Source organism: Spinacia oleracea, chromosome 2 (assembly GCF_020520425.1).
Source record: "Spinacia oleracea cultivar Varoflay chromosome 2, BTI_SOV_V1, whole genome shotgun sequence".
Lineage (NCBI taxonomy): Eukaryota > Viridiplantae > Streptophyta > Magnoliopsida > Caryophyllales > Amaranthaceae > Spinacia > Spinacia oleracea.
The window spans coordinates 43,577,490-43,597,517 of NC_079488.1; the positions used below are offsets into that span (position 1 = coordinate 43,577,490).

The 20,028-nt window shown below is 37.7% G+C and overlaps 1 protein-coding gene across 2 annotated transcripts; it reads left to right on the top strand.

Moving 5' to 3' along the window:
- The first annotated feature begins 6,863 nt into the window (after nt 1-6,863).
- LOC110798762 (mitochondrial outer membrane protein porin 4) lies at nt 6,864-20,028 on the top strand. Of its 2 annotated transcripts, none has more exons than XM_022003960.2 (7): nt 6,864-7,054; nt 7,298-7,375; nt 9,614-9,681; nt 15,551-15,661; nt 15,850-15,936; nt 17,552-17,760; nt 19,300-20,028. In XM_022003960.2, exons 2-7 carry the CDS (start codon nt 7,333-7,335, stop codon nt 19,598-19,600), a joined length of 819 nt encoding a protein of 272 aa, XP_021859652.2. In that variant the 5' UTR covers nt 6,864-7,054; nt 7,298-7,332; the 3' UTR covers nt 19,601-20,028. The 2 variants fall into 2 exon arrangements, with proteins under 2 accessions (XP_021859652.2, XP_021859651.2); XM_022003959.2 differs by having other exon boundaries at nt 6,865-7,058.

A 20,028-nucleotide genomic window follows, 5' to 3' on the forward strand; every position in this document is an offset into this window, starting at 1 on the left:
CTACAGTGTCAACACAAAAAGAATATTCGTTAATCTTTGGGGGCAGGTCTGGACTGTTTTTCCAGTCGCAGTCGGAGTCTTCTTCCACCACTGCTACATGTTGAGGTTGGGAATAAGGGGCAGGACGATCACTGCTTCTCTTGGAATAGGGTAGTCGCTTGTCCGTCTTGGTGTAGTCGTTAGCTCCCTTTCTGGAATAGAGAGTCTCTTCCAACCTGACCTGAGCCCTTTCGTTGGCTTGGGAATCCTCGAACGTCTTGCAGGAGTATTTGATCAGATCCCTCCATAAGTCGGTTTCACCATACAATCCTTGCCTGAAGCTTCGATTGCTGTTGGGACGTCACACTCGGTACAGTTACCTTCTCTCTGATGAACCGAGCTATGTAATCCTTCAGAGGTTCGTCTGGTCGTTGAACCACACAGTACAGGTCGCTTGTTTGCTTCTCCAAACACCTGCTGCTGGCGAACTGCTGATTAAACATGTTGTCGAGGTGAGCAAAAGAGGTGATGCACCCGTTTGGCAGGCTGGTTAGCCACTTCAAGGCGGGTCCAATCAGTATCGAACCAAACCCTTTGCAAAGACTAGCCTCCCTCATGTGCTTGGGGACTGGGATTGTCATCATCCGCTGCTTGTAGGTCAAGATATGCTCCCTTGGATCGGTCGTTCCGTCGTACATGGGCATATTGGGTGGGCTAAACCGCTTCAGGATGTCGATTGCGTCGATGGGGTCGGCATACGGTGAATCGGAATAACTATCTAGGCTGGCTTCTTTGATTGGTGTTGGCACTCCTGGAATTTTATTTATCATGGTCATGATTTGTTGGAGTTGATGGTTAGTGTTTTGGCAGATGCTGTTGAGCATTGGGACGAGGGGGCTAAATGTTTCGGGAAGGTTGGCTTGGAGATGTTAGTAATAGGTGTTTTGTGGGTACATGTTTTGAGGTTGGTGAGGAGTGAATTGCGGTACGACTTGTTGCATGTAGGGAGGTGTTCCTTGGGCAGCATGGGTACCTGCAACATAAGGGAAAGGAGTTATGAAACCATGACTAATCGGAACGAGTGACCTGTTCAGAGTAGTGTATAGAGAATAGTTTCGAGAAGAATCCGGGCGCATCGGGGTGTGAGGGAACACTGCTTGCGGTGCTTCACTGGCTAGGGGAACCGCCATCATCTGGGGGTGCTCCTGGTGTTGAGGTAACTAGGTTAACGACAGGCTGAACGACTTGCTGAGAGAAGAGCTGGTCCCATGGCATTTGAGTCGTCGGTGTTGGTCTTTGCGCCGGGACTGAGACGGGTAAAGGCATCGACATGGCTACCACTGGTGGTGGTAACGGACGAGATACCGGATTGGAGGCGGGAGCCGACACCATGGTGGATGTCGTTATGCCAACCTAGGATGGGGCGACCTGGGCGGCCGTTGTGGCGGCGGCGATCGCTGATGTACCTGCAGAAGATGTTCGAGCTGGAAGGGGAGGGAGCCAACTCGGATTAGAGCGGGGCTTACTCGGCAGCGGCTCGAACTCGCGGATCTGTTCGAGGATTGGGCCTCCAGGTTTGCCAAAGGGTACATGGAGGGGATGATTCGGGGCGACGTTAAGATCTAAGCGGCGGCTCAGACCAGAGGTGTCTCGCCGAACTGGAACCTGGACCCGGTGGCGATGTAGGCGGTGGGTCTGACCTGGGAGTGCAACGCTTCGTTTTCCTTTTGGAGGATGTTGATGCGCTGCTCCATAGCTTCGAAGCGACGAGTGATATCGTCGGATGAGCTAGAATTTCCGGCCATGGTGATTGGAATGGTATTATCAAGCTGTTTTTTATTGTCATCCCCACGGTGGGCGCCAAATTTTTTTTGGCAAATTCTACTTAGAGACGAACTTGCCTTGATGATGGTGCTAACAATCGATTGAGCAAGATAATTTAGAGTAACGAGAGCAAGTTGTAAGAGCATGGGATAAGAGTATTGTCATTGCTTAATCTTTTGTGTATACAAACTAACATAGCTAAGTCATTTTATAGGCTTTTCGTAATAAGAGTGTAACGTTCACACTTAATTGTACATAATTAGGCATTAAATGGGTAATGATTGCTCGCTAATTAACGGTTTGTAACCGCTGCGCTTCTCTTAGCCGTTGAGAGCGAGTTCGAAGGTTGCTACAACACGTCTTGTTGGCAGCCACGCAGGCTCCATTTGTCACATCTGCCCACGTCACCAAGAGGGTATTTTCCCCCCTAACAGTAATAAAGCAATTAAAAGTATGTAAATCAAACACATAAATCAACTATCCTTTTAGTTTCTTACTGGAAAAGAAGCTAACCTTTCATGGACATTGTTAAAAACCCATGGAAGAAGTGAAGAACAAATGAAGAAATCTGTTGTCATTGTTGAGCGTGGTGAAGATCTCTGTCGCCGGTCGAAGGAAAAGGTCGCAGTCTCGCAGAGAAAGCAAGGTTTGCGGTAAAAAGCTATGTCGCCGATCGAAGGTAAAGGTCGTAGAGAAATTAATGTTTGGTTAGGACGACTTAGAGAGAGAAAGGGGGAAAGAGAAAGGGGATATATCAGGGCTAAATACGTCAAAACACTGTTCTTAAGAGAAATTCTATTATTTTGATGAAGGATTTTAAGGGTATTACAGTCATTTTACTGTTCTAAATAAGCACTTATTGCTTTTAAAAAGGTTATTGATTATATAGATAGATAGATTTTTGGGTCTTTATTTACTATGTGCAATAAAAATAAAAATAAACAACCAAATGTTACACTCCATATAGAACACATAACCCAAAAACATTCTCTCACCCTCTTGCTATCTCACTTTCTCTCGTCGGCTGTGATGGTTGATTGAGCTTTAATAAACTTTAAAATTTATGTTTTTTCTGAAACATTTTTCGGCTAAGTGTTTAGATGTGTAAGACATATTGTTATGTGCAATTATATATAATGCTTTACTAAATTCTGACTATTTATTTTCTCTTTATGAAAGAGTGACTTGTAGACTTGTAGTTATAGGTGTTAAAGGATTTCATACCTAATATTTAGTACTCCAATATTTCATTTTATGTGTTAGAAAAGTTAGCTGGTAACAGTATGTTCAAACCATTTGAGTTTAGTTTTTCTTTTAAATAAATTTAAATAAAGTTTTATTTCTAAAATAAAACGGATCGGACTGGACTAGATACCGAATCAAACTAGAAAAAGGTTTGAATCGGACTTGGACTCAAATATCCAAGTCCAAAAAAGTTTAGATTGGATTTGGACTTGACAAAACCAATACAGTCCATCCAATTTACACCCTAACCATGAGCATAATCAGTAACGATTCAAGAGAATGTGACATAAATTTACAACATCACATATGTGATATGTCCGGCCTCAAAATCGGCAAATTCTATTATGATAAAGACTTTTCTTCATCTTATTTTTATTATTTATCAGATTTGATTAGACTAGAAAATGTAAAAAAATATCCAGGTCAGACCAGACTAAACCAAACTAGGTCAGACTAGACCAAAAACTAAAAGAATCATACCATACCAGATAAAGGAAACAAAGCCTAAATAGATATGTGTGTCTATGGGTTTTCTTTTTGTATACCACAAGTATAATGTTATATTAGCTCATCAGATATTTAACAAGAAAATCGTACTATGTAACACAAATTCTTATAAAAGATCGAATGACCATTGGTAAATTGTCAAATATCCCTTCCTATACTAGGCTCCTAACCAACTACTTGGTAACATTCTACTCTGCATTAACCTATCTATACCTAGTATTGTAATAAGTATGGGTTGATAGATAAGTAAGCATCCAACATGTTGAAGCTAGAAATGTAATAACATACGAAGTAATGAAGTATATACTAATTTTTTAAAACAGAAAAATTTGAACACAATGACGCTACGTCTCATTCCATCTTTTACTTTCCTCTTTACCTGTCATTTCTTCTTCTCCTTAATGTATTTTCTCAATACAATTAATTTTATTCATTTCACGTTCATTTCAGTTTAATCACTCCATATTCGTCATCTTCTATTACGTCAAAAATTTGTATAATTTCCTATACTTATAGACAATACAACCAAAATTTTATTTTAAAAATCAGTGCATCGTACGGATTAAAGCTACTTCCCCATTCTTATTTAGTTGGCACAATTTGACTTTAGCATTATTCACACTAGGGATGTCATTGGGGCGGGGCGGATGCGCATGTATGTCCCTCCATCCCCATCCCCACCTAAAATTTTCATCCCTATCCCCGCCCCATCACCCATGGCGGGTACAAAATTCATCCCCATCCCCGCCCCAACGGGTACAAACTAAAACCCATCCCCGCCTCACCACCCGCCTGGGTATCCATCCCCGTCTCATCCCCGCCCCATATCCGCGTCAATACCCACCTTGTTTTTCTTATTTCGCCAACATAATGGAAAAAAGTAACTTTCATAACAAAAAAAATCAAACAGATAAAATTAAAAGTCTTGCCTTAATTCATAATATCACATACTAAAAACCAATCCAAACGCATAAAAAAATTGTTCAACTTTTTATGTTCTTTAAATTTTTCAATTCACGTAAGGAATGATATTCGGATAGGGTTGACGAGTATCAACCGGGGTGGGTGGGGATGGGGCGGGGCGGGAAGGGATATGGCGGGTCCAACACAAAATCCACACCCGCCCCATCACCCATGGCGGGTATGATTTTTATACCCATCCCCGCCCCATTACCCGTCAAACCTCCCTCCATCCCCGCCTACTTGGGGCGGATGCGGGGCGGGTCTCCTATAAAACCCGCCCCACTAACATCCCTAATTCACACACCCTCCTCTGGCAGGATTTTGTTATACGTAAGGTAAAATATAGTCATGTACAATCTTGTTAAATTCGTCTTGATAAATATTTTCAAAATATCAACTTTTATTATTTTTTCTTTTGCATAATTAAAAATACTAATGATATAAATTTTTTGCATTGATAAACATGCCTAAAGAAATATATCGACTGAATAAGAATGGGGAAGAAATGAGCAAATTCTTAACATGTTGTTGGGCAATCTGGGGGGCTCGAAACAAGCTGGTTATTGCAAATGAAGGCTTTGATCCGGACAGCAAGGTTAAGTATGCAATGCGGTGTAGCTCAGAGGTGTTGGAGGCTCACAACCATGCGGTCACAGGGTCGTAGGGTGGAGGGGTCTGTCACCAACTTGTGTGGAAGCCACCTGACGAGGGGTGGAAGAAGGTGAACGTAGATGCGGGTCTGCTGGGCGAAGTTGGGTCTGGCCTGGGGACAGTAGTGCGAGATGCGGATGGGATTGTGGAGCTGTGTGCAGTGAGCCAACATTCGGAGAAATGGGAACCGATTGTGGCTGAAGCGAAGGCGGTCTTGCTAGGCCTGCAAGTCTGTAAGGACCGGGGCTGGATGATGGTGGTAATTGAGAGTGATTGTTTGGCTCTCATCACGGCACTCCGGGAGAGGAAGTCGAGCTCTAATAGTCTGGGGCTGATCTTAGATGATATCTTTGTTTTTAGTTGTTACTTCGAGAGAGTTAAGTGGTCTTTTATAAAGCGTGGAGGGAACAAAGTCGCCCACTCCCTAACCCATCTTTACCCTTGGGATGTTGGGTTACGGGTTTGGGAAGAGGAGTTCCCGGCTAATGTCGCTAATATTGCTTTTGCTGATTTAGTTAATTAATCTTTTTTTTTTGAAATAAAATTAATTCATTAATAAAAAGTCATACGACATCTACAAAAGAAATCTGAATCTATCAAATACATAACAAATCGAATCAAATAAAACTCGTTTTCTGCAAAACTACGATCATCGCGCATCGAACATCTTGTATACCCTCTAACACATCGTTGTTTGATACAACCTTCAACGAGGGGGTCTTTTGATCTGTTGTAATTTTGATATTGAATTAAATCTGATTCAATTGATTGTAGATGTAGAACCGACATCTGCTGCGACACCGCACAAATCTTCATCGCTGAATCAATTTCTCCTGCGAAATTAAATAATATTCTCCCTCGTACACCAGAAATTTAGGATCCTCTAACCTAAGAAAATTTTCCCTAAAAGGAGAAGAAAAACCCTATCTTTCGAGGGAGAACAATTCCTCGCACAAGGAGGAAGTATTATTAAAACCCTAAAACTCAAACAAAATTAGAAAAAGAACAAACAAAATAAAAAGATCGGGGCTTTCCACCGATAAAATCGATGGAAGCCCCTTCAAAATTCACTAATGGAGGCTAGGGTTTGAGAGAATTCACTAATGGAGGCTAGGGTTTGAGAGAGGGAGAGGAGGGCTAATACGTAGCACAAATTCTTATTTACAAAGGTTGTACAATAAATATTGTACACCAGAGTAAAAGTTAACTCAAAATGCTTAAAAGTTAAGCTTATATATGTAAAAGTTATCTATTTTTAAGTAATTTTTTTTTTCATTTTAATAAAACTTATTTCTTCTAAATCACTAATAATGTATAAAAATAATCATTTAACACTTTAAAATATTTATCTATCAAATTTTTTTTACTAATATAAAAGTTAATCAAAACTAGGTTAAAGTTACACAAAAATGAGTAAAAGTTATCTTGGTGTACAATAAATTTATTGTACACCTTGTGCGCACAAGACCTTTTGAATACGTAGTTATTTAGTTAATTAATCTCTCCTGCATGGGTTATTCAAAAAAAAAAAAAAAAACGGGGAAGAAATATATAAATAGGCAGTGACTCGTTGAGATCAAAAAAAAAAAAAAAAAAAGTAGGAATAATATGGCGTGGAAGGTTTCGAATGTCTTCATGTCTTGGGCCTACACTATACTCTCCCATTATAAATGAGTCCATTACAAGTGAAGTTGTCTTTTAAAACAACGACCCACAAATAAAGAAAAACCCCAATAGAAACCTCAAAGGCCCTTGCTCGATTGTGAAACCTCAACCCAAAGAAACACGAGGGAATAAAGGACGTCCGACTTCCTCAGGGCGGCGCTCGACTGAACAACCCCGCCGCACTTCACTCTCAGCCGTCACCGTCGGCGGCGTCTATCTCGTAGGTATCTCCATTGATTTCCTTCTCTCTCATTTTGGTTGTCTCTCTTAGTTTTAGTGTAATTTTTGTGTGATTATATATGAGATTTACTAGTGGATTTTTTTCAATTTGATGAGCAAATGAATCAGCTTATTTTCGGAAAATGCCGCAATCTATTGATTCATTTCAAATTCGAAGTTGAACTATTCTGTTTTTGATAAATGCTTTGATTTTAAGCTAAATTTTACGCGTTCTTTTTTGTAGGAACTAGCTGATTAATCATAGTTTCAGCAGAAGAGATGGCTCCTGCTCCATTTATTGATATTGGCAAGAAAGCCAGAGGTAAATTGGAATTATTATTATTTTAATTGTAATTGCAATTGGTTTTTTGACATTTGTGTTGATTAGTTTAGATTTTGTGTATATTATAATAGTGTGATTCTAATTGGTTTAGTGTCATTTTATTAGAGCGGGAGTAGTTGATTTTCTGGACATATTCCAATTATTATGTGTTTGGAATGATACATTAGGAAAAATGAGTTTGATGCTTAGTTAATATTTTTTTAGTCTTCTCGGTGAGTGAATGAATTCGAGTAGCAAGTCTTAGGTGAAACTGTTTACCATTTTGAGATATAATGGTTGCACAAAAAATATTGTGAGATCTTTTTGAACAAAATGTTGCCCAATTTGTTTTGAGATTACCCACTTAAAGTACTTGTTATGACTCCTAGTTGAAGCAGAATACGATTATTAGTTATAGGGATTAAAAGTTCGATCACGACTTGTCATTGTCTGATGCTCTTTGGGTATATCAGTTACCGTGGTAATATGAAAATTGATGATTTACATTTGGGATGTTTTGGTTATAAAACTTTGAGATCGGAGTTTTCGCGTGAGGTTACTTCATACTTCATAGTTATTACAGTATGATAATTCTAGTGCATAAGCAATCACCATCATGACCATATTCGGATTTAGTCCCTTCACCGCCAGCGCATGTGTGTTGATATTGATAGGTTATCTTTTTTTTGAAACAAAAGTAAATTGCTAATTGAAAACTTACCTTGAAATTTTTATCATGTATTCATCTGCTCTGAATGACTTACTGGATACCATGAACACAACAGGCTATTGAACCATCAAATGTATGAGGTCCTGTTGTGTATTTGTCACCGGAATCATTTTGGGCTTTGAGTCATGGGAATAGGAATTATTATTTGAGCCACTATCTCTGCAAACTAGTCTGTTAGATAAGTCATTTTTGCAATCAAGAACACTAAGATGGAATTTAAGTCCCACAAATCTATAATGAAAAAAGAATGGTGTGGGTTAAAGATTTTTCTTCTTTCATCCCCTCTCTTAGGTGGACAGTTAGACACAGGGTTGATCAATACTGAAACAATTGAGACTTAGATTACCTTGAATTTCTTGAGGATGCATGTAGTAAGATGGTTACAAATCTAACACTTAGTCCAGCTTCAATATAGAGTTGTTGTAGTGCGTAGTGTTATCTCTCCTTGTTTTTGGTTTTTTAGAATGTGCAACTTTCTCCTGGATAAAGCTAGTGTTAGATGGTTACAAATCTAACACTAGCTTTAGCGTTGCACATTCTCCTGGATCCCGATTGTAGCTTGCATTTTTCTTTACTCCCTTCGTTTCTAAATACTCGCAACCCTTGTGTTTCCGTGTAGTTTTAGGAAACTGTAAAGACAGTACATGAAAATGAATGAAATACTAGGCAAATAGAGTTAATGAAAATATTTTAATTGATTGTGGAAGAGTGAAATAATAAAGAATTAGTGTAAGTGGGGTTAGTGAGAGAGAGAAACAATAAATTATTGATACTAGTGAGGTTAGTAGGAGAGAGAAACAATGCATAATTAGTGTTCCCATGCCAAAATGGGAAGTGTTGTAAATGTTCACAAACAGCCGAAAAAGGCAAGTCTTGTGAGTACTCAGGAAAGAGCGGAGGGAGTATTATTTTCTTGGAGATGGTGGTGAGTTGGTGTGCTCCGAGTTGGAACATGTACTTTTTCATGAACTCGTGCTTTAAATTTACGTTTTCTTACATGGCTTATTTCTAGTAAATTTGTTTGATTGGATTATATACACGGATGCACCTTTGGTGTGGGGAAACTGGGAATGATATGCTTAACTACTTTCCTTGTTTATTTTGATATGAAGCAATTGTCTGATACTCTAGATCTGAAATTTTCTGGAAAATAAAGTATAATTTTTCAGATAAGAATAAGAAGGAAAAGATAAGACGGATAAGTTTTTGGAATTACCATACCTGCTAGAAGCCTAGTTTGTAGTATGCTTATTCTGACATTGTATTACGTCTGAAATTTAATTTTTGGTTGTGTGAAAATGCTGGATGTTTAAATTATTCTTTAGCCGTAAAAACCTACTAGTTATCAGATAATGCATCGTCTCCCCTACTGGGTATTTTTGATGTTTCGGTCTTCAGTGGCAATCAATATTAAGTGAAGAAAAATATCGAACATACTACATTAAATTTTTGGTACATCTAATTCAGAAACCCCCTTTGTTAATGATATGGCATTTTCTTGTTTGCAGATGTCTTAACCAAAGATTACAACTTCGATCACAAATTTACCTTATCAGTGCCTAGTGCCAACGGAATGGTATGTGTTGTTTCTAGCTTAAATTGGTCTCTTACCATGAAAATGAAGTTCTGCATGACTTCCCCGCTTAGTATCTGCTTTTGAGATGTTGTAAATGACTTAGCATACCTTGTTTTAAGCGTTTCAAGTTGCCGATTCTAAGTTGTTAATTCTAAGTTGCTGATAAATGACAAAGAACGAAAATAATTCAAATATGAACTGTGAACATCTCAAGTTCTCTTCATTTTACGCCCCACGGACAAACATTCCCTCCACGGCCATGATTGTTCGTCCTTCTTGAAATAAAATGTATTATATTCACACCATGGTTGTTGCACTACGCAACGTGTGTCCATCCCACCGACACATGGAACATGTTCCCGCTTCTTCAATGTTTCATGGTTAATGTCATATTGTATAACTCACTGGTCATGCCCCATATCACTTTACTTCATGCTTAGTGTCAGAGTCATGTCGTACCGACAGGAGTCTGGGTCTGAGTGCATAACGAAACGTTTCATTTTTAAAGTACTTGATTTTGGCATGTGGATGAAGAAGAAAATGATGTTGGCTTAATTTATCGAACAAAAAAATAAATTGTTAAATCAGAATTCGAAAAGATTGTTAGCAAACCGTGGAAAAAGTTAATTGTTGATTGTTGGGATTTTTTTTTTAATGCATTTGCATTAATTACTCCTCCATACCAATGTCTTGCTTTAATCGATACATTCCCCCTTATGTAATCAATAGTGCAGTGAATCAATTTCTTTAACTTTTTTTTGAACATAATGTATTTAATTATAGAATAATCCTTTTTAATGAAGAGTGCAGTGAATCCACCCTCATTTTTTTTAAATACAAGCCTTTTCGTATTTTTTCAAATGTTTGGTTGTATTATTTTAAAAAAAAAATTAATAATATACGTTTAAACTGTACATTTCTTGGAATAATAGTAAGTTTTTCAAAAGTCGAACTCAACTAGAAGCAATATTTAATATTTGACGTTAAATATCCGACATCATGGATATACATCTTACCATGTCCCTTATACAACATTCCGAGTATCTTCCCCATCAAAATATTTTAAACAAATAAAATCAATTGCTGATGGATATTGCATCAAATGCCGATCACAATGTTGTAGTCAATGATTAAACTTACTACCCAAGTCATGATGAATTTGGTCAATGAGAGATGATGTTCGAAGAACACACGAAAGATGTTATTGTGAAAGATGTGTTCTTCGAATATCATCTCCCATTTGACCATTTTTCATGATTAGGGTAGTAAGTTTGATCATTTATTACACCATTTTGATCATCAGTGGAGCATTAACTTCAAGCCTTCAACAATAGCTTCCACATTAGATTGAATATTCATTGGCAATTGATTTATTTGTTTAAAATATTTTGATAGGGAGGGTATTAGGAATATTTTAGGTATATATAAGGGAAATGGAAAGTTTTATATTCATGGCGTCAAATATTTAATGTTGGGTTCTACTTTTTTTAAGGAAAAATTACTTTAAATAATCCAACATTTTCACGATTTTTCGTTAATAATCTAACTTTTGGATTATTATCTAATAATCCAATCTTTGCACCCCATTAACTTTTATTAAACCCAAATGACTGGAAACCGGTTATGAAGGTCAACTTTTTATTTTTATTTTTATTTTTCTCTGCATTGCATTTTATTGACCTTTCTTCTTTCTTTGCTCTTCTGCATTTTGATCATGGAAGACCACAATCACCGCCGCCCTATGTTACTCAGACACGGGTGTCGTGTCGGAAACGGGTGTCGGAGTATCTGACACTTCGATCCAAATATTTGCAGACACTCCGACACGGTCAAAGGAGTGTCTTGACTTATTTTTTAGACACGGCTCCGGTACAAAGTGTCGGATAAAAAAGCGACACTTTATCTAAAAATACAAAAATAGTTGTTAAAATTAAAAAAATTGAAAAAAAAAAAAGAAATGAAAAACAGAAGAAAAAAAAATGAAAGGAAAGAAACCAAATAGTCAGGCACGTGGGTTACTAAAAAAAAAATGGTAAGAAATGAAGAAAAACAAAAACAAACACTGAGAAAAGTAGCCATGTGCCCATATTGATGTGGCAGATGTGGATACCTACCACATAGGATACCTACCTTTTTCAGATTCCCTATCCTTTACCATTAATTATTTATTTTTATTTTATTGAAAGAGGAAAAGAACAGGAGACCGACAAACCACCACCAGCACAGTTTTCATTCCTCTTTTCTACGGCTATCGGCAAATTGACCGGCAAGATGGTCGCCGGAGACGACAAAAATTTCACCTTTGTACTCGCCTCATCCTCGCGAACAAAAGACCTATCATTCCAACAAATAATCGAACGTATAACCCTTCAATTTTCAGATCTAGGGTTTAATACTCTACCGGATCGCCGATTTCGACACTGCAATGCAATTCAGACTCTTTTCCGACACCGGTGTCCACACCTCCCCGGACATGTGTCGAGTGTCGTGTCGCGGATCGGGTCGTGTCGACACCGACACCCACCTCCCACCGGAGTGTCGGAGTAACATAGCCGCCGCCCTTCAGTAACTAACCATAGACAAATAACCCACACAAAATATCATAAATTGATACCACCGTAATAATGCCCAAACTACAAGGTCTAGAGCACAACGCCATCACTGCCCACTTAGTTTTAAAAAGCGCGAAGCGCACTGAAGTGCAAAAGGGCCCTGAAGCTTAAGCGCAAAGCGAAAGCACACGCTTTTCGTAGGCGAAGCGCACCCAGAAAGGAATAATAAAATTTCAAAAGTTCAGAAAATATGGAGAAAATATGGAAAGAAAAGATGAAAAAAAAAAGATCAAAACGATGAATGAAAAGTTTAGAATCCGACGGGAGAAATCCGGCGAGAAGGCTAGAAAAATCGGGCTACGGGAGAAAATTGCACTTAGGATTTTCAAAAACTTCCCAAATATTCGCTTTTAAAAAAATAAATAAATCACGTGATACTTTAAAAAGAAGATTAGAGTCACGTGGCATTTTTTATAAAAAAGAAGGGTCAGATGTGCCCAGACTACAAGAAGCGCAAAAGCGCTAGGAAGCGCAGAAGCAACGAAGCGCTAGGAAGCGCGCGCTTCTTGTATGTCGCTAGGCTTCAGCTGGCAGAAGCGTTTTGCTGTGAGCTTCTGAGCTTCCGAGCTTTAAGCGCAAAAAAGCGCGCTTTTTAAAACTAAGACTGCCCAAACCACCAATTATTTGCCGCTCCCTTGTATAATTCATAAAATGTCTATCAACCTCCATAAATCCAGATTAACTTTTGAATAACATAAACAAATATACATGTCAATGAAACATCCAATTATCCAAACCAATTTATTTATTAAAAAAACCCACGGTAATACCATTCAAATTGTATCTAATTAAAACAAAACAAAATAGCTCAAACAATTCAACAACAAAATAAATAATTAGCGTTATCCTATATCCATCAGTGATGGATGGAGCCAAAAGTTAAGGAGAGAGAAAAGAGTTCATAAGATCAGATATGGCAAGGAACATAACTGCTCTCGAGTCGACTTGACTATCACTCGGACCTTTAGAAAGCGATTTCAGGGATTCAGTTACTGGGTTTGGTTATACTAGATGAGATGATTCAAGCTAATAGCTGCGGTGGACTTTGATGAATTTGTTGATTTTGATCAATTGATGAATTTAATGATTTTGATGATCAATTGATGATGATGATAATAGTTGTTGGATTTGAGTAAGGGTGGCGGAGGGTGAAGGAGAAGTAGAGGGAATGTAGAGCGGTGGAGGAAAAAGAGGGGGGAGATGTCGCTGCTACTGGAGGCATGAGGGATAGCGAGGAATGAAGACCAAAACCAGAAGGAAGATGAAAAAGGGAAAAGTTAATAAAGTTAAAAAATAAAATAAATCATAACGAATGATTGAATGACACGTGTATCGGTTACCTGTTATATTGGGTTGGTGACCTGTTGGGTGCAATAAAAATTAATGGGGTACAAAGGTTGGATTATTATATAATAATATGAAGGTTGGGTTATTAACGGAAAATCGACAAAAGGTTGGATTATTTAAAGTAATTTTTTCTTTTTTATAAACTTACTATATTAATTTTCGAGAATCATGTACACCTTAAACGTATCTTATTGGAAAAAAAACATCACAACCAAACGTTTGAAATGATACGAAAAGGCTTATATTAAAAAAACAGAAATTCTTGTTTACAAGTGGTGTACCAGAGTAAAAGTTTACTCAAAATGTGTAAAAGTTACCCTTGTATGTCTAGAAGTTATCAATTTTTTAGTGATGAAATTTTTCATATTAATAAAAATTATTTCTTCAGAATCGCTAATAATGTATAAAATTATTCATTTAACCCTTTAAAATGTTTATCTATCAACTTTTTTAAAAAATATATAAAAGTTGATCAAAAAAGGTTGCAAAAAATTAGGTAAAAGTTACAAAAAAAACTGGGTAAAAGTTATCCTTGTGCGTGCAAGGCCTTTTGTCAAAAAAAAAGGAGGGTGGATTCATTGCACTCTTTATTTATTACGAAGGATCATTCCATAATTAAAAACATCATCATATTCAAAAAAAAATTAGAAATCTATTCACTGCCCTATTGATTACATAAGGGGGAATGTATCGATTAAAACAAGACATTGGTATGGAGTAGTAATCAATGCAAGTTCATTAAATTAATTCCCAACCCCATTCACAATTAACCTTTTCAACGATTTATTGACAATCTTTTCAAATTCTGATTTATCTTTTTGGTCAATATATTAAGTTAATATCATTTTGTTCTTCATCCAATTACCCAAATCAATTACTTTAAAACCGGAACGTTCGTTGTACATCTTGCCCTGTCCAAAGGAATACATGACTTCTCACTGAGCGTGAAGTGGAGTGATATGAGGCTTGGTCAGCAGTTATACAATGTGGCATTAACCATGAAAACGGCGAAGAAGGAGGAACATGTTCTATGTGTTGGTGGGATGCATCGGATTTCAGGAAGGATGATCAATCATGGTCGAGGAGGGAATGCTTGCCGGTAGGACATAAGTCACATAACATGAAGAGAACTTGAGATGTTGACATTTGAATTATTTTCTTTGTTTGTTACTTATCAGCAAATTAGAATTAACAATGACTTACCACCTTGAAAATATTTTTTTATGAGGATTAACAATATTTTAAGCATACCATGTACTCAGCTGGCCTGGATGATTAGCATCCACGCTCCAACTTGGTCATTGGAGATTTTATTCACGAGTCACAAACACGAATTTGGTTTTCCCTCTCCATTGTTTTCCGACAATAAGTTGTCACTGACAACCTTCCTCTTCAGAGTTAAACTTGGATCTCCTACGTTTCTTCTATGATTCTATATTTCTACCCACCCCCCGAAAAAAAAAAAAGTGTGTGCTCCCAACACAGTGCTGAAGTTAAAGTTTGGTTGATGTTGGCAATATTCAACTGAGTTTGTTGAATGATGTGAGCTCTATAATATCTTTATGGCATGCAAGCTGCAAGGGGTTAAACAAATTGGGATTGGGGGAATATTTTATAAGGATATAAAGGAGAAGTTAGATGGATGAATTGTTAGTGGGCCGTTAAAGCAATTGGTTTGGCTATCATCTTGTGCTTCTTCTTCACGGATTCGCTTTTCCATGAGATTGTATATCAACCAAACCAGGTTGTGAATGGAACAATAGATTGCATGCTGTCTTTTGTGAGATTTCTGGTGTACTTCATAAGTTCATATCAAGCACCGTCTCTTTACTTGAAATGGTCTTACGTATGGATGAATAGTGCTTGTTAATTCTTATGGTATTCTAAACTTGTAATTGTTTTGTAAGCAGGGTTTGACAGCCACAGGTGTCAAGAAGGACCAAATCTTTGTTGGTGATATAAGTACACAGTATAGGAGTGGGAAAACTACAGTTGATGTGAAAGTTGATACCTATTCATATGTAAGTATGTTGTGTTATTCAAGCATCCATTTCTTTTCTGTTCTATTATTTGTTTTAACCCCTTGACTATATTCATGTACATGCATGTGAAGCTCACATTTATCCGGTAATCCTGGACCTAGAGTAGGATGTTGCTGATGCTCCATATATGACCGCACTGACAAATTTTGGTCTTCTTCGTTCTGTAGGTTGCCACAAAAATAACTTACGATGAAGCTTTGCCTGGCATCAAAACAGCTCTTAGCTTCAACATTCCTGATCAGAAATCTGGGAAGGTCTACATGTTTTTCCTTTTAGCTTTTTGTTTGCTTATCCTTGTTTATTTGACATATCCATACATTTCAAATTATAAGTGGAAAATTGGCATTGAGAACTTTGAACTGAAAAGATGATTGTCGTCCTGCGGACTGTGCATGTACATGTTCTAAAATGCAAGTTATCTGTGCAGAAGAAGGAAACTATGCATTAAAATTTCCATTTTATACTATAGTTAATTGCAGACGAAATAGGCGCAAGAGCCAGGGGGTTTTGTCTCTCTTTTTTTGTTAGCAGCCTTTCATTGTTTGATGTTTTTGTTCTACTTGAACATTTACTTTAACTCACTTAAGGCATGAACTTTTTTCCAGACTTAGAAAGTAAAATTGCCTCTTCCACCATTCCTCCTAAAAGGAGAAGAAAGGGACTAATAAGTGACAGAAGCGGAGGACCATGAAGAAAATAACACACACCTGTTGCAAAAGTGTGCATCCCTTCCATCCATGTTCCCCAATTCTATTTCCTCATAAAACCATAATCTGTGCATTCCTTAAAAAATGTTACTCTTTTGGGGTTTCACTCTTGTTCTTAACTTCTAGCATCCATTGTTCTACACTTCTCTTAATCCGTTGCCACTTCTTGACTTGGTCTGTTGGTCAGTTGGTTGAGTTGGTTCTTTGAGGAAAGCTTCTACATGACCCAACTTCAGCTCTGCTGGAAGCTTTTATAGCTGGGTTAACTGGTTAAGGCGCCAGAACTTCCTTTCTCGTGTCAAAATGTTGACATTTCAAGAAGTGGGATCCTATGAGGGCTCTACAGAGGTCAGAGCCTGTCATGTATTCTCAGCTCTAGTGTTGTTGAGTGTTCTCTATCATGGATTACTGCCATTCAGCTCTAATTTACGTACCTTGTCTGAATTACTACTCTAGATTGAATCGGTCTTGTTCAAACTCTTTCATTCCTCCAGAGGGTTCGGGTCAGGAGCCTATATATCACAAGCATCTATATTTGGGGTCTACTAATTCTTGCCTGTTTTAAGTTGATCAGATATGAAATCATTCAGAATTGTGAACTCTAGTGGGCTGTAACTGAGTTTGAATTGAGCGCTCATTATCCATCCCATATTTGCAAGTGTTTGTAACCAGAATCAGATTTTGTTTCCCCCATACCTTCAGACTTCAGTGGCTCTTAGTAGCATGATTGGGGTACTTTATGTATTAAAGGTATTCAATCAATCTGATACTGTCCTCGGTGCTGTGAACTTGTGAAGGCGGGCTTGGCCCTTGTTTATCTGTCCATTCTGTTACATAGAACTTTGATTTTAAAAGAGACATGGATACATTCATTTTATTATCTTATTTAACACTTTGTAAACATAAAGAAAGGGAATGACATGTAAATTCAGGGGGTAACTAAACACTTAAACATTCGGTTTTAGGTTCTTTCCTAATTTGATTGTTAGAATTCATCTTTTTCTGTACCTGTTTGCCAGCCAACTTCGCGACATTTCAAGATTTGAGAGCTAATGGTTCAACTTTTTAAAAATTATATATTTGTGTTTTATATCGCTGTGTGGAATATATAGTTTTATTTTAGATGTATGCCTAATGCCTGATATTGTATGTATTGATACAGCTAGATGTGCACTACCGGAATTATCATGCTGCAGTGAACTCAAGTGTTAGCTTGAATCCTAGTCCTACCCTGGACTTCAATGCTGCCATTGGCAATGAGGACATCAGTTTGGGTGGGGAGATGGCGTTTGATTCTGCATCTGGTTCATTCACCAAATACAATGCTGGGATTACCTTCAACAAACCAGATTTTTCTGCGGCCCTTATACTGTATGTATAATGTCATTTCTATTTTCCTTTGTGTATAAAGATTTACCTGTCTCCGTGATTAATGTGCAATTAATTGATTTAGCTTCTGGATTAATTGAGATTCATGAATATATAGTTTTGTAAGTTCCTCACTTCCTATTTGTTATGAGAATAAAATAAAATTAACTTGCTCTATGTGCTCTTCTTTCAATTCTCTGGGACTGGTAAAATGAGTGATTTGTAGTTAGAATAGCCAGGAAACTATGTAATTCCTCCTAAAATTGGTGGGTTGTTATACCAAGTCCTCTGTGTCAGCACTCAGAACCTTGCTGATATACTTCTTGCTGAACCACTTATCCAGCTAATCATCTACTCTTCTCAAGCGCTCATCTTTTAGTCAGGTGTAAGAGATGATTTGGTCTCCATATGTCTCAAATGACCACATTTACTGCACCAAACTCTGTGTAGCCACTATTTGTTTCTCAGATATCATTTGCTGTTTTCCGGATAGATGTCAGGGGTTAGGGGTGAGTTGCTATTTAATTCAATAGAAAGTTGTTTCATGCCAGCTGGTGAGACAAATGATAATCAGTTTACTTGATTGGTCGTATCGTCTGAGAGAAGGTTTAGCAATTTGGAGTTGCTTGATAGATATTAGGGTGAGTTTATCCCTAGTCTGGAGGGGAGTATGAAAGGGACTCTGTAGCCGGACTTTTGGGATTATGCGGTAAAAGGCTACAAGTCTGGAGGTGGGTTTGAAATCTAAGACTCACTCATGACTCCACTTTTTTCCTCCAACCAAATCAAATCAAGCCATATCATCACACTTTATCCTACTAAATATCTTTTTTTAGGAGTTTAGGTGAGTCTGAGGTGAGAAAACAGGGATAGCCTTGTGTGAGTCTGAATAATGAAACAGTGGGTAAAAGTTAGTGGAAAGTTGATATAGCCGAGTCTGGAGTTTGGGGTTGAGTCTGAATGATTAACTGACTCTTGTTTAAATAGGTTAAAATTGTTTCTAAGTGGACTAAACGGATGAGCTGCTGGGTTAACATGTGAATGCTGTGAATTGTAAGCACGAATCAGACTATGGGATGAGCATTGACAGAAAACTTTTACTTTTTTTCTGGACATTTATCATTGGCCCAAGTTTTCACCTCTTTCTTCTGTCTCACAACCTCCCTTTTCCCAAAGGGCGGTCCTGGAGATGAAGAGAAGCATGGTTGTTATGCATGGCTTTGAAAATACAAGTACAAATCATGAATACAAGTCTATATATTCTGAGACTAGTTTGGACTTTACGGTATTCACATATTAGGTCTGATGCATCAATCTAAGCTCATATGCATTCTTTGTTATCTATTGTATTTGAAGAAAATGCCAGCCTTTTGCTTTTTTCATAAGAAACCTTTGGCTGCAAACCGGTTTCTTTTAATCATTGTTCGTGTTTATTGCTTTCCTTCTCTGGTCTTGAAATTATTTCTTTTTGTGGCAATAACTGTTGCTTAACATCCAAACTCTGCTGCTTATTATATTATGATTCATGTTCTGAAAATGCAGGATGGATAAAGGACAGACTCTTAAAGCTTCGTATTTTCACACTGTGAAGCCATCAACAGCTGTTGCAGCCGAAATGGTTCACAGATTTTCTAATTATGAGAACGGATTTACGATTGGTAGCTCACATGTAGTTGATCCCACTACACTGGTGAAAACTCGTTTCTCTGACAATGGAAAGGTCGGGATGTTGTGCCAGCGTGAATGGAGGCCGAAGTCACTGTTAACATTTTCAGCTGAGTATGACACGAAGGCCATTCATTCAGCCTCTAAATTCGGCATTGCATTGGCACTTAAACCTTGAGATGCTACCGCCGAGCAACTCTGGTTGATATACCCTGCATTGATGAATTTTTGTTTCTGATCATACAATTTTATGACCCCAAATGGGTGTTGTTTACCCAAATGTCAAAACTAGAGACTGAAAATGTATTCACAAAGTAGACCATTCTAAAGCATTGATGGGATTTAGATCCATTTTTGGATAGTTTGCAGATGCTACTACAAAAATCAGCATCTCAGTGCTTTCGTTTACAAGAGATTTTGTGCTGCTTCATAATGAATCTCCTCCTGAGATTTTTTTTCTGTTATTTTTCTCCTGAAACCTATAATATCTTCTTGCCAATTACCACACCAGAATTCTTATGTAATTGAAGTATTTTTTTTACAGAAATTGTTACTGTGATTTCTGTAACACTCGGAAAATAAATGTAGTTTTGCATTCTCAGCTTA

Bases quoted from the DNA above. Each gene is read 5' to 3' on its own strand.
- LOC110798762 (XM_022003960.2), top strand. From the start codon at position 7,333: ATGGCTCCTGCTCCATTTATTGATATTGGCAAGAAAGCCAGAG. The intron at 7,376-9,613 runs GTAAATTGGAAT...TCTTGTTTGCAG, and splicing joins TATTGGCAAGAAAGCCAGAG to ATGTCTTAACCAAAGATTAC. The intron at 17,761-19,299 runs GTATGTATAATG...CTGAAAATGCAG, and splicing joins TTTTCTGCGGCCCTTATACT to GATGGATAAAGGACAGACTC.